Genomic DNA, 14,838 nt, shown 5'->3' with positions numbered 1-14,838 from the left:
AATTTTTAGGGAACTGAAGAGACTACAAACAAGTAAGTAAAATTCATTCTGAAGGAAACAAGGAAGCTGGTAGGTAGGCAGATGGGACACCTAGTTAGAGCCTCAGCAGGGCAGGGGCTGTAAAAAAGTTGCAGGAAGAATTTGATATATGAAAAGAAGTGTCAGAGTGGCCATCAGGGTGAAAGCAAATCATTGTAGGATTTCCTTACATTATTTTATGGCTTAGTTATAATCTTATTTTCAATATAATATGGGGTTTTGAAATGTAAAGCCACATGGTTTTAGTGGTTCTAAAGATTTTAATGCTGCCCTGGGAAGAACTGTGATATGAAAGATGTGGAACACTTCCAAGTTTTTGTGTGCATGTATACTAATGTTTCCTTTCTCTGGCATCATGGAGGAACAAATGCACATACATACTGTTTTATATAATTGTGGCTCATAAAATATTAAAATTATGCCTCACTATTTAACTTAAAAGAAGTTTCTTTGGTTAGATATCTTTCCAAAATGCATTGCATGTAGCCTACCCACCAAAACAGAATCCTTGCTCTCATTTTGGCCTTGATTGTTATGTCCTGCTCGGACTCAGTGCTAATAAAGTGCTCAGGGCCAGCTGAGCTGAGCTGAGCTGTTGGCTCTTAGTCTAAACGGCTCTTTACTTTTATACTTTTAGAATTATTTTGATCACTTCTTACTCCTTTTTTGTTTGCTTCTCTTTCTCTTTCCCTCTGCCTCTTATTCTTTTGCCATTTCTGGTCATTGCTTCTCCCCTCGGAGTGGGAGCTGTTAACCTCGTACATCAACTGTATGCAGACATTTATGTGTGTATTATATGTGTACTGTTCTGGAGAGAAGGTTCATAGCTTTCATTGCCATTTCAGAAAGGATCACAACTAAAAAAAGTTTAAGAAGCAGCAGTATATTTTAAACTGTGAGTTTCAGCCCGTTAATGGGTGATGAAAACCATTTAGTTGGTTAGGACCAGCAGTATAAAAATGTTTGTATGAATAGAATTGAACAAAGAATAACAGTGCATCTCATATGATAAGGGTATCTATGGTTTTGTGAAATCTTAGTTTCATATCTATATACAAGACTCCTCCCCCAATATGGGATTATCTTCTGGAGAGTGGGCCTCTTGTAGTACAGGCTCCCCCACTAGGTGAGTGTTCTAGGAACCCGTCTGTATCAGTGTACCAGCTGACTTTGTTGTGAGAGGCTGCGTTCAACTTAAGCGAGCTTTTCTGAGGACTCTTTCAACATGTTTGCCCATTTCATGATGGGTGACTTTTGAGTGCACCTGCCCACACTGCACTTGAGTGTTCAGCAGTTTTTGACCAAAACCAGAATGACCCCATGCCCCACTCTTCCTATTCACTTGATCTTGCCCCCAAGAGACTTTTTGTTTGTTTCGATGGGTGAAAAAAGTCCTGAAAGGGAAAATTTTTGGCTATGTGGAAGAGGTGAAACAAAAAACGGTAGAAGCACTAAAAGGCATCAACGTCGATGAGTTCAAAAACTGTTTTGAGCAGTGGGAAAAAAGGTCTTGGTAGGTGTACTGCATCAAATGGAGAGTACTTTGAAGGTGACTGGAGCTTAAACATGTAAGAATAAATGCACAATTTTTAATAAGTAAATTCCATTTTGGGGGGTCCTCCCTCATATGTATGTGTAGGGAAATAGATACTCAAGTAAACATAATTGGTCATAAAAAAGTTTTATTTCTTAACAAGTCATAGTCAGGCATTTGAAATCCACTGCTATAGAATGTCCCCAGTTTACGGATGCTGCTGTTTCTCTGTAGTGTGCTGAGATGCCATATGCCAGGTTTATTAGAAACGTGGCTAAAATGTAAGGAGTTGAGGCTTACAAGATCTTTTCTTTTCAAAATGTTTGTGGAATTCGTTACTCGGGAATATTTAAAGGGGAAGGGAGGATGGAAAGAAGATAGGCCAGCAGTGACACTAGCATTTGTGCTGCGTCTGACCGTGAAACCTGGCTCCTGGGAGTCCTGGAGGCGAAGGCCACAAGCTGTGGTTTCAGCTCGGATTACACGTTTTCTAGTCTGGGGAGACTTCACAAGATGTGGATGCCTAGTCGCTCCCCAGATCGTTGAAATAGAATCCCTGAGGCTGGGGTTGTGGAAGAACTTTCTTGCAGAATAAAATGCATGGTCTTTGGGTTATATATCTCAGGGGCCTTCCTCCTGGGTTCTGAGTTGTGGTCTGGAAAGCAGAGGTTGCTGGATGCACATTCCCCAAGAAAGACTTTGGTTCTCACTGTAATCACAATAGGAATACTCAAGTATTATTTGGTTAATCGAAAGGCATCTGTTCTGGAATGCTAGAGATATCCGAAATATGAAGACAGAGATTGTTTTGACTTAGGAATGTTTGTACATTCTTGTTTTAATGTTTACCCTTGAGAAGTAAAAGACAAACTTGCTCATTGACTGTGCCATTTTCTAAGGAAGGTAGAACTTTTCTTCTCCCTCCTCTCTTTTCCTTTCCTTTCCTTTCCTTTCCTTTCCTTTCCTTTCCTTTCCTTTCCTTTCCTTTCCTTTCCTTCCCTTCCCTTCCCTTCCCTTCCCTTCCCTTCCCTTTCCCTTCCTTCCTTCCCTTCCCTTTCCCTTCCTTCCCTTCCCTTCCCTTTCCCTTCCCTTCCCTTCCCCTTCCTCTTCCCTTCCCCTTCCTTTCCTTCCCCTTCCTTTCCTTCCCCTTCCTTTCCTTACCTTTCCTTCCCTTCCCTTTCCTTCCTTTCCTTCCCCTTCCCTTCCCTTCCCCTTCCCTTCCCCTTCCCTTTCTCCTTCCCTTCCCTTCCCCTTCCTTTCCTTCCCCTTTCTTTCCCTTCCCCTTCCCTTCCCCTTCCCTTTCTCCTTCCCTTCCCTTCCTTCCTTCCTCTTCCCTTCCCCTTCCTTTCCTTCCCCTTCCTTTCCTTCCCCTTCCCCTTCCTTCCCTTCCCCTTCCCTTCCCCTTCCTTCCCTTCCCTTCCCTTCCCTTCCCTTCCCTTCCCTTCCCTTCCCTTCCCTTCCCTTCCCTTCCCTTCCCTTCCCCTTCCCTTCCCTTCCCTTCCCCTCCCCTCCCTTCCCTTCCCCTTCCCCTCCCCTTTCCCTTCCCTTCCCTTTCCCCTTTCCCTTCCCTTCCCTTCCCTTCCCCTTCCCTTCCCTTCTCTTTCCCTTCCCTTCCCTTTCCTTCCTTTCCTTCCCCTTTCCTTCCCTTCCCCTTCCCTTCCCCTTCCCTTCCCTTTCCCTTCCCTTCCCCTTCCCCTTTCCCCTTCCCTTCCCTTCCCTTTCCCTTTCCCCTTCCCCTTCCCCTTCCCCTTCTCCTTTCCTTTCCTTTCCTTCCCTTTCCCTTCCTTTCCTTTCCTTTCCTTTCCTTTCCTTTCCTTTCCTTTCCTTTCCTTTCCTTTCCTTTCCTTTCCTTTCCTTTCCTTTCCTTTCCTTTCCTTTCCTTTCCTTTCCTTTCCTTTCCTTTCCTTCTTGTTCCCTTCCCTTCCCTTTCCCTTCCTTTCCTTTCCTTCCCTTTCCCTTCCTTTCCTTCTTGTTCCCTTCCCTTCCCTTTCCCTTCCTAAATGTCACAGGTCAGTGGGCCTTTAGGGAGCTTTTCTCTGTGCACACTGCCTGATGATGGGAGTGTGCACAGGCCTGGGGACGCAGAGGTGCTGAGGGTTGGGAGCATGGAGGTGCATGCTGAACTAGGAAGTGGCAGGGATGCTTAGGAGGTGGGTTGCAGGTTGGATAGGAGTAAATTGGTACACTGATTTAGCAAATACATACATACATAGGTACATCCATCCCCAAACAGGAAGTTTAATCTGTTATTGCAGTTACTTACATGGAGGGTGATGAGGGCCAGACCACACGTGTCTCTGTTGGAGAAGGTAGATAGGACCTAAAGGGTAAGTAGTTTTGGCCATTATGGGGTCCTTTTTTTGTGTGATCAGCTGAATGGAGCAACATCTGGATTCTAGTGGGAGTTTCTCTGTGAGTCGTTTGGGACATAGTGACCAGGTTCCAGAGTGAGCACAGCCACACTGGTGGCCTGGTGGGACCTTCTGTGGGCTGTCTTGGCACTGGCACCGTCTGCGCTCAGGAGTCACTGGCTGGTGCAGGATATGGTACAAATCAGCCTGTATTTCCAGTTGAGTAGTGAGCGGAACTCTTAGGGATAAGAGGTGGATCCTTTTTGCTGCTCCTGTTTGTAAAGGTTTACAATACTTTCCTTCCCTTTTTTTTCCCTCCTTGACACATTCAGAATAGGACACATAATGATTAGCTCTTTTATGCACATACTTGACTTTAAGAAGCTCTGAGTCGTATCTCCAACTTTTAAATTCCAAGAGCTGCCTAACGAGTTAGTTTACCATACTTTTGAAACACGGTATAATAAAAAATACCTACTTTAAATAATATACAGTTGCTTTCTAAAAAAATCGAGTATATCATTTGTAAGTCTAAATGTTAATTGATGTAAAAATGAACTGTCTGGTCACTGTTGTTTTGAACAGATTTAGTCTGGTACTGCAGTTACTTACCTGAATGTACCTGCCTAAAATTAGGATGGAATTCTATACTTCACCCAGCCAATTGGCTGCTATCAGGAATGCCTTTTGAGTCTCAGAGAAAGGAGGGCTGTGACTATGAGCATTTGAATTATCTTACTGGCAAATTTGGGAATATTTACATCTTTGACTAATGCACATGGAACCTTCAAGGAAAAGAAACCCATAAACAGCAAGGGCAGGTATCATAGTAACAAACAAACCTACCAAGAGTTCAAGATTAGAGCTTATGTATCTGGAACACACAGTGGAATGTAGAGAGAGCATAGTTTCCTGTACTGTTTGCTTATTTAGACTGATAACGATTGTCCTGCCTGCCCCTTTTCTGACTCCTTGAGTTGTGTTGCTGTATCAGTAATTGTGCTGTGTGCAAACCCCTCCCTCCAAAACTTAATGCCTTAAAACCACAACCATTTATTTGTGCCCAGTTCTTTGGGATAGCAACTGAGGCTGAGTTCAGCTTGGTGTGTCTTCTGCTGGTCTCAGCTGGGATCCCACATATGGCTTTAGGTGTCCACTGGCCTAACTGGGGCCCGGTGGTTTAGCATGGCCTCATTCTTACGTCTGACACTTGTCAGGGCACCTGGACTTTCTTCATGACCTCTCCATGACCTCTGCAACAGGTTAGCACAGGCTCATTCACACCATGGCTTTTAGCCACAGTGAGCGGGTCCTAATACACTAATGCTTTTCAAGCCTCTGCTTGTTTCTTATAGTGTCCCTTTGGTCAAATCAAATCGTATAGGCAAGTCCATGTGGAAAGGGTAGGGAAATAAACCTTATCTCTTGATAGAAAGAGTAGCAGAGTCACATTTCAAAGGGGTATGCACATAGGGTTGGGAGGATTTGTTCCAGCCATCTTTGCAAACAGGACAAGGAACCCGAGGGGAAAGCATATAGTGTAAGGATTTGTTCAGTGGCAACATATGGCATGCAGGTTTAATAAAATATTAGGCACTATTTTTAGTGTACTTGGTATTATATTTCAACAAGAGAATAATTGTACAGAAGTCAGTGGTTTGTCGGTCCGCTTTGTTAGTGATGGGCACACCCTGTGCAAACCAGTCATTTGGTTAACATTTCTGGTATGTCATTGAAAGGGTCAGGCCTGTGCTAGGTGATAGGGAAATAACTGGGGGAAAAGCACAGGTGATTCAGTAGTATAAAAGTCACAAGTAACAAAAGAGAAACAAAAGTCTCCCTGGCTAGTGTGGCTCAGTGGATTGAGTGCCGGCTTGCGAACCAAAGTGTCACTGGTTCAGTTCCCAGTTAGGGCACTTGCCTGGGTTGCTGGCCAGGTCCCCAGTAGGTAGGGGGTGTGTGAGAGACAACCACACATTGATTTTTCTCTTCCTCTCCTTCTTCTCCTTCCCTTCCCCTCTCTCTAAAAATAAATAAATAAAATATTTAAAAAGAGAAAGAGAAACAAAAGTGATATTGGGTTTGAGGTAACAGTTTGTTCTCTATGCAAAAATGCCACAGAGGCAGATTTTTATCAAGAATTTAGCCACTCTGAAGTTTGGTTTTAAGGAGCAATGTGATAATTGGGTTTTCTGCTAACAACAAATATATATTTTGATTATTGTATTCAAGAAATTACCTAAAAAAGGTAAATTCATGTACTTTTTCTACTAAGGAAGGCTCATCTTTTAATCAACAGATATTAAAGATATAACCAATCATTCTATTTTCATATCTGCCAATGTAACTAATGATAGTAAATTAGTTAGAAGCAATTTAGTTAATTATTCAGTCTCTTGCATCTCTCATCTAGCTGCCCAGTTGGGCTGGAGTGTGAAGAAATCTTTTTGAAAAGCCTTACGTAAATGGGATAAGTTAGGAAACTTAGAGTCATTTTTATTGGTGGGGGAGAAGGAGTCATTTTGGGGGGCCAGGTTAATTGGGTGCTAGTGATAGAATGTCAGAAATAAATGCAAAAAATTACATGGGAATTGAGGGTTTTGTTTTGTTTTATTTTGTTTTCCACAGCAGCACTCTATTCTATTCTTGATAAGATTATGTTCTTACAGAATAAAAGTGTGTATAAAAATGACCAGTTTTTATACACTGGTTTTGGAGAAAAGTCTTTTCTAATTAAAATAATTGTGACCCATGTTTTAAAAAGATCAGCAGAACATTTTCTGCTGTTCTATTTTCTTTTCTGTTTCGTTTTCTTGAACGGTATGACAATCTCCTTGAATTCCTTGGTGGCAATACTAGAAAAACTTGTTGCTCTAAAAATGCCTCCTGTTGCACAACACTGGAAAGGTGGGGAAGTCAGAAGTGACCTTTTCTTCTTTTGTTTTCACCTTTTTCTTTAAAAAATTTTATCACTTCTCTATTTTTGTTAGCACCCCTCCCCATTTTGGTCACGTTTAAACTACTAAGATGAATTACAGTTAAGTTACTTTTGCTTGTGGTGTTGTGCTAGTCTATGTACGAAATGATCTAAACCAAAACTATCTCACGGCCCAGAGTTTAAGACTGAAATGGAAAGGAAGACCAGTAGTGCTCTGGTTTGTGGCGTGAGAGGATTAGCGTTTGCTAGAACAATAGCACTGATGCCTTTGAAGGTATGGGTAAATTCTGCATTAAATTTAAATTCGACAGTAAGGGTACTCTCCTTCAGAAGAAAGTACATTAACATAGTGATATTACAGCACATTAGATATGTGAAATTGTCTGAAGGCCCAAGAGATAACTGTAGCTCTAGTGTTGAATTGTATGTGGCCTGAGTCCATTGTTGAAATTGACAGACAGGCTTGTGCGAGGACAGTGCCAAGGCCAAGGCCCTGTTTGATAGGAGTGGCTGTGGGTAGGGAGGAGGGGAAGCCTGGGTTACTGTGAACTGAAACAGGAGGATAAAGCTGAGGGAAGGAGATGGTGGTTCTCACTGGAGTCAGAGGATGCAGAGCTCTTGCTCATACTACACAGTGGTTGGTGACTTAATTTTTGGCAAGGATGACAGGGCTTTGGAGAGCTCTTAGCCAGGATCATAAATTAATCTAGAGAGTTTGAGAAATATTCTCACTGTATAAATCTGTGCTTTCCACTTATCAGGAAAATGAATAAACATTATGAACTGTCCATCTTCAGAGATGTAAAATATTCTTGAGGAATGCAAAATGCACGATCAAGTAGAAGTAGTATTTTTTTTAAAAGGATGAAACTGTGCAACACTAAGATTTAAGATGTTAAAATGCATACTGTGTATTAACTGGTATATTTACTCTTTCTTTTGTAGACGTACATTGGAAGTGTGGTAGTCTCCGTTAACCCATACCGGTCATTGCCCATTTATTCACCAGAGAAGGTGGAAGATTATAGGAATAGAAATTTTTATGAACTGAGCCCTCATATGTAAGTACAGTATTCAAGCATTGTTTTCCTTTTACTTCAAAGATGTGTAGTTAACAGATGTGCCCAGCTGTTTTCTCCACTTCCCAGGAAAATGCTTTAGTCCTTTATATTTAATTAGATGAAGGAATGCAGAAGTGAATTGTCATGCCTGGTTTAAATTTTAAAAAGGCAGAACGCTCCATTTGTGTCAGGCTCTGTAAGTTCTGAAATATTTGGGTTCAGTATATAAAATATTTTCTGTTGAAAATTCTGTGTAAGTAGCAGCTGCTGCTAATTAATTATTTTTGCAAATAAAACAGGAATGTGCATTGTTTATTATTATGAAGAGTCCAAGCAGCGAGTTCCTACTCCTGTTGGAATAGGAAAGATCCCAAGTGTTGGGTTGTGTAGTGGTGTTTTGAGCAAAAGGAATAAATAATACCTCCAGTTTATAATCTCCACAGACATTGTTCATCAGATGTGTACATTCGGCCAGTGATTTCACCTTCCCTGAACTTAGTCACTGGTTTGATTTTTTTTAAAGGTCACTTGTTAGTGTAAATAATCCCTGTAAATAATAACTTACAGTAATCACACAGTGCTAAGGTTGAGAAACCATGAACTAAAAAAGTGAAAAAAAAAACAAAACAAAAAACAAAACCCAAAAAAACCCTCCAGAGTTTTAGTTGTGTCCTAGCAGAAAGTAATTTTCTCTGTATCACTGAAGATGGGTTTTATTAATTTTGATGGAAAATAAAATCTAGTAATTAAAGAACATCTCTACCACTGTCCAGATGTTGATTTTAGTTTCTCTTCACAATGCAGTATACAGTGACAGTTGTGGGCCGCTGGGAACTCCAGATTTAAATAATTTATGAAGACGGTTTTTAAAAACTAAATACTATAAATTTTATCAGTCAAGTGGATTCTGATTATTCAGTTTACTTCTAGAAGTAGATTTTGCAAATGATTGTGTTTCATTTTGTCCCAACAAAAGTAAAATCTGAAGTTTGGTTTATAAAGTTACTCCTATAGTTAAGTCCCAGCAATGAAATACTTTATTTGATGCCTGGATATTTATTTTAAGTTCTAGGCCTTGAAGTTTCTCAAAGTCAGATGCTTGGATCACCTGTGTCAGAATCCCCCAGGAGCTTATGAAAAATCTAGTTTCCCAGGCATTACGTCTAACAAGCCAGGAATCTACATTTTCCACAAGCTTTCCAAGTGATTCTAATATACATGAAAATTTGAGAATGTGTTGTCTTAGATGTGTCTTTACAAATGTTTTTCTTCCCTTAACTGTGTACCACAGGTTGATCTTTTACAACAATGGTGATAATAATGGCTTGTATTTATTGAGCACTTACTATGTGCAAGCATAGCACTAAATACTTTATATGTGTTAGAGCTCCATTCTCAAAATAGTCCTGTGAGGTAGGTACTGTAACAAATGGGGAAGTTGTCCCAGAAGGTCTCATGGGTGGGGAGCTGGGGTGTGAAAATGGTCATCTGCCATGCCTCTCAGCTGGAACCTGCTCCCCCCATTTTCATGTTAGGGCCTTGTACTCTGCACTTCCATGCCACTACCTTGGGTTGCCTGTGTTCCTGTACCCCAGAACCTCCAAGACAACCTTAGGTATGCCTCAGTTTCCTTCCAGAGACTGCAATCCCATTCTTCCATATGCAGCTTAAATCTCCACTTTGGGGATACTTAGATATATAATGTAACAGATGTCTATTCTAGAACATGTAGGTTCTTGCCCTGAATATCCATTTTTATCCCCACCCTTGAGTGATTCCTGTAAGAAGCTGCCTGCCACCATGACCTTAGTTAACCCTCCCCCGCCCCAAAGAAAACAGTCACAGCCAGCAATAAAATAAATTCTCAGAGTGCTTAGGATAAAGACAGAAGCTTTTACTGTGGCCTGTAAAACACTGTGCATGGTTCAGGGGATAATTTTATCTAGTGAATCTGGATTTGCTAGATTCTCATCCCACCCTCCCTGCCCATCTCCCTTTGCCTTTTCAACCCTCACCGCACTCCTTCCTGCTGCATCATCTGAGCCTATTCTGTGCCTTCTGCCTGGAATGCTTTTCCCCTCCCTTTTTCCCCAGGCAAAGCCTTCCTTTCTTTGTATCTCAGATTGCATTAGACCTCCTCAGGGAAGACCTGTTTCTTACCCCCTTCCCACCAAGGTCTCATCTGTTGCTCTTGTCGCAGTTGAAATTTAGCATTTCTTTATGATATGGTTTGATTCATGTCAGCTTCGCCTGCCACGCCAGCTTTTGCTCACTGTAATATCCTTAGCATCTGAAAGTAACTAGGGATTCAAAATATATAGAACAGGACTTGGGCTGAGTCCCAGCTTTGCCATTTACAAGCTAGGTAATCTTGAGCAAATTACTTGAAGAACCTTCAGCTCAGAAATTAAGTAATTTGCTCTGTTCAATGGGAAAATAATTATAAACTCACAGGATTTTTGTGAGGGTTAAATACCTAGTAGATATTTAGGTGATATGATTACATGGTATATGGAAAGTGTTTGCCATGGCGTCTACCTTAGCCCTGTAGTGAAAGGATAGCTGTTGGTGTTCACCGTGATGATTATTACAGTTGTAATCATGAGATATGGGAGGCACATGTGCAACATTCTGACATGCTCATTCTCACCATTTTCTCCTCCAGGGTGGGACATTTTCCACATCCTTTAATGCATTTTCCTGCGTTATTCTTTGTGCATGCCTGTCTTTAACAGTTTCTGAAATAGGTTCCCTGCTAACATGCAGCCTGACGTTCTCGGGCAGGAGTTTTGCAGTCTAGTAGTATAAGATGACTTGAGGCATTGGATGCATTCGAACCATAACCGGTTTAAGAATTTGGTCCAGTTTAAATAAAAAAAGAACTTAAATGGCTGCTCAGATCATACGCAGGGTCCAGCACAAATAACGCCCCTTTTTTTATTACAAAACCTTTTCTCACAAAATCATAAGCATGTAATTCTATAACATAACAATGTCACCCTCAAGCACACTAAGTGACATTTTAGGTGAAATGTTCAAATTAAAACTATAAATTATTACACCCATATTATTACCCTACCACCTACACTCAAGCAGGTGTTACTTCTGCCGGATCCTGTTTGAAAATTGTGCCAATTAATATACCCCAGATTACATTTGGAATTTAATTTGACCTGCTGTTCACTGTTAATCTGCAAAAACATCCAGATATTTCGCTTGCAGTTCATGTGTTTCTGAAGGTGTCCAGATATTATTTTTCTTTAAATTTTAGACAATTGAAAAATATTTACATTCCACATAAACACATGAATTTGAGATGGTAGAAATGTATATAAATGAGTAAAAGGAAAATATAGTGGTTTTTCTAGACATACTCTTTTTCACAACTAGTTTAATGTTGCCACACCTCTTCTGCTCGCTTCTCCCCTGAAGCCCTGTCCCCTTTCTGTTCAGAGCCACACGTTGAGTGGGGTGTCATCGGAGGGAACCTCAGAGACATGAGGGTCCGCTGGCAGCATGTGTGACATTGTTAGCCTTTCTAATTGTGTAAGGAATGTCTTTCCAGTGTGATTGTTAAATTCTTTACACATAAGAAACTTTTTTTTATATATCCCAGGAGGACTTACTGCATTTCAGACAACTCAGTAACTGCGTTCATGAAGAGCCATCTGTAGGAAAGAATGGTGGGGAGGAGGGGAGGAGATAAGGGAAATGATTGCACTGTGTAATCTTGCTTCCCTCAGTTAGGATAACAACGTGACGGCACACCTTCGGGTATTTTAGTTACTGACTCCACTGGCCTTTTGTTGGATGATTGCCCTTTGACCTTGCAGTACTAGATAGAGTTTATCACCATTCGATGGATCTTCCTAAAATCGATCATGCTGCTTACCTTCTCAGAAGCCTTCACGGGCTTCCTATCACTACTGCAGTGAACTCGAAGTTAGTTGCTTGGCTTAGCAACTCAAGCTCGCCACAGTCCACCATGGCTCTCCTCTCCAGCCCCAAAGTCCACCACTAAGCTCCTTCATGGAACCTGCTCTGGACTCACAGCCTTTCATGTCTTTTCCACCTGTCCCACCACCTACCCATCTGTACTGTTAAAATCCTGCCAGTCTCCTGGGGTCTGTCTTAAAGACTTGATCAGCCCATGCCTAACCCACAGGTGACTTTTCCTGCCTCTGAGTTACCAGAACCACTCATGGGATTGTACGTACCATCTTTCCTACCGAATGGTGAAGTGTTTCTGTGTCATCCTCTTCGAAGAGGAGGAAGCTTCTACAGGTCAGAGACTTTGTCCTGCACATCTCAGTGGCTCTCTCAGTTCTTTTCTCTTGAGAGCTCAATAATGACAGAACAAAAGAGGTTTTAAATAATTTTTTATTACAATTTACTGCTATTATCTCTGACAAGGCAGTGAAATCAAAGTATTCTTGGTAAGATACAGAGTTTATTCCAAACTTTATGCAATGTAGTGAGAATTCTCTCTTTTTTGTAATAAAGTAACCTAAAATATTTTTATGGTGCTCTTTAACACTGAGTGTTCAGGTTCAATTAGTGCCTGTGGAGGGAACTTGCCACCAGAAGGAAGAGTGGTGGCCCCTGCCAACGATTCCTCCTGGTGGTCACGGACCAAGCGCGCAGTAAGACGTGTCTCTAGATGAGGATGTAATGTGGCGGCTTGTAGGCTGTACAAGTGCAATTTGAAGCAAGCAGTCTTTCCATTTTAGTAAATGAAAAACCCTGCAGCAAATTTTAAAAATGGAGAAAAACAGCTCAAGTCTTTAAAAAATTTCTGATTACTCTTACCTAAAAATGGGGAGGTAAGTAACAGAGCATTTGGATGGTGCTCATGTCAGGAGTCCAGGCCTCAGCCCTCTGTCTCTGGGGGACCTCTGACCCCTAATTTTGTGCCAGACTGATTTCGCAGGACCACATGCTGTTGGCCGTAGAATGGTGTTGCTAGAATGCTGTGTGTTTTTGGTCCCTGTTAGTCCTGTTCTCATTTTCCTGTGTTCAGGGTGAACCAGGGAAACGTCATGAGGAACATTTCTAGTTATACCTCGGAATGTGCAGCACGCACTGTGGTCGGGGGTCGGAGCTGAGGATAAGGGTCCTGGGCAGAAGACCCAGGTGCTGTCCCTTCTGTGTTATCAGAATTATTTATTTATTTATTTATTTTTAGAGAGGGGAGGGAGGGAGGGAGGGGGGACATCACTGTGCGGTCGCTGGGGGTCATGGCCTGCAACCCAGGCACGTGCCCTGACTGGGAATCGAACCTACGATGCTTTCGTTTGCAGCCCGCACTCAATCCACTGAGCTATGCCAGCCAAGGCAGAATTTTTAATTGAATAAAATTTCATTTAATTTGAGAGCTCTTAGAACAGCTAGATCCTGAATTCTGAGACAGGTTGCTTACAGAACTGGGTGTGAACGTGCTTTCCTAAGGAGTGCTTGGGGGTGGGACGGAGAGCTGATGTGTGGTGTCGCCATGTCACATCAGAGACTTTTATGTTTTCTGTTTCACTTTTGGAATAGCTGAGCCTTGAATTGACTTAGTATCTCCCTAAAAAACCACTTGCAGAAAAAGGGTTTTATGTTTTCCTGTCTTGCATTCGTTCTACTTACTGCTTTAGAAAATTTACTTACTTACTGAACAAATATTTATTGAGAGCTTACTTTATTCCAGGCTCTCTTTTCGGTACCGACTGGGTGCAGCAGTGAACAAAGCGGATACATTTCTAAGTCTTTGTGAGGGAGACGATTCTCAAACTTGACAGTACAGAAACCAGTATTGTTCAAATCATCCATCAGTTGGGGGGAAAGAGGTAGAGCAAAGAGAGGGAAGCTTTTGTGAAAGACAAGATGAATTTAAATGGTATTTTTAGAGAACATCTTTGAGCCATATTCTCTTAGGTGGGTTAAGTCCATAGCCGCTAGGTAGTAGCTTGGAAGTCTTAGCATTGGTTTAGGTCTAGCTGCACAAGTTAGTTTGTGCCGGAGGGGATTTTAGCTCTGCCTTACTCTCCAGATTAGGTACCTTAAATTAACATCTGAAACAGAATGGTGCCGTCTTGAAAAGAGTTAAAATTGCCCTTTTCCTTTTTGCATGACTCTTATGGATCTGCTTTCAGCCTTGGCGTATAGTTGTTTGATTCTGGACAGTCATGGATCAGGACACTTCTTGATTTAGAGAGACTGGTTTCACATTAGCGGTGTTGTGGCGGAGGTGGGGCAGTGGTGGTGGTGGCGGGACGGTGGCAGTGGTGAAGGACAGTTGTTCATCTGCAAGCTTCCTTAGGCTGGGCTCCTGGTGAGGAATATTCCTGGATCTGGTGTATACTCAGCCTTTGTAAAGCTCCATGAACTAAATTTACTGCCTTTGACTCTCAAACTTTTTATACTCAGTCTGTTGCTTTATTGGGGCTACTTTTAAAACAACTTCAGAAAATATATTCTTGGCAAAAAGAGACCTCAGTTTATTCTCTTTCAGATTATGAACCTTTTAAAATTAAAGTTCAAAGGTTGGTTCTATGCCACCATGATGTTTTTATCATGAAAATCGTCGTGACGTAAGACTACATTTATTCACGGAAAATGTTTCTATACGTCTGAGATGTTTTGCAGTCCTCATTTCTAGATCCCTAGTTAGAATTTATATCACTCCTCATGAATTGCACATCTCAGACGTGAAAGAAGTTTATTTTGAAAAGGCTGTTTATAAAGCCAAGCACACGTTCGTATCAGCATGTGTGATTATTTCAATGATATATAATCGTGAAGGGAAAAGTTTGATGCTCAGTAAAATAGGCTGCTTCCTGCCAGAAATATTACAGGTCTTTGGCAAGCTCTGAGAAATTCTACAACAGTCTGGAAGAGATCCATTTCGTCTAAAGGCGTGGCACTGAGTCCTCA

At 41.5% G+C, this 14,838-nt stretch overlaps 1 protein-coding gene across 5 annotated transcripts in view; it reads left to right on the top strand.

The window, feature by feature from the left end:
- MYO1B (myosin IB) overlaps positions 1-14,838 on the top strand; it is a 165,463-nt gene that overhangs the window by 41,983 nt on the left and 108,642 nt on the right. For all 5 annotated transcript variants that reach the window (XM_045859193.1, XM_045859359.1, XM_045859445.1 and 2 more), the window contains one exon: positions 7,808-7,923. In XM_045859193.1, the coding sequence (XP_045715149.1) occupies positions 7,808-7,923 (116 nt within the window). The remainder of the gene's footprint in view (positions 1-7,807; positions 7,924-14,838) is intronic.

The sequence above is a fragment of the Phyllostomus hastatus genome, unplaced genomic scaffold, assembly GCF_019186645.2.
Source record: "Phyllostomus hastatus isolate PE091 unplaced genomic scaffold, TTU_PhHast_1.1 phas_contig_1, whole genome shotgun sequence".
Classification (NCBI taxonomy): Eukaryota; Metazoa; Chordata; class Mammalia; order Chiroptera; family Phyllostomidae; genus Phyllostomus; species Phyllostomus hastatus.
Note: the sequence above shows the minus strand (reverse complement) of the source record. Positions and strands in the feature narration are given on the sequence as shown.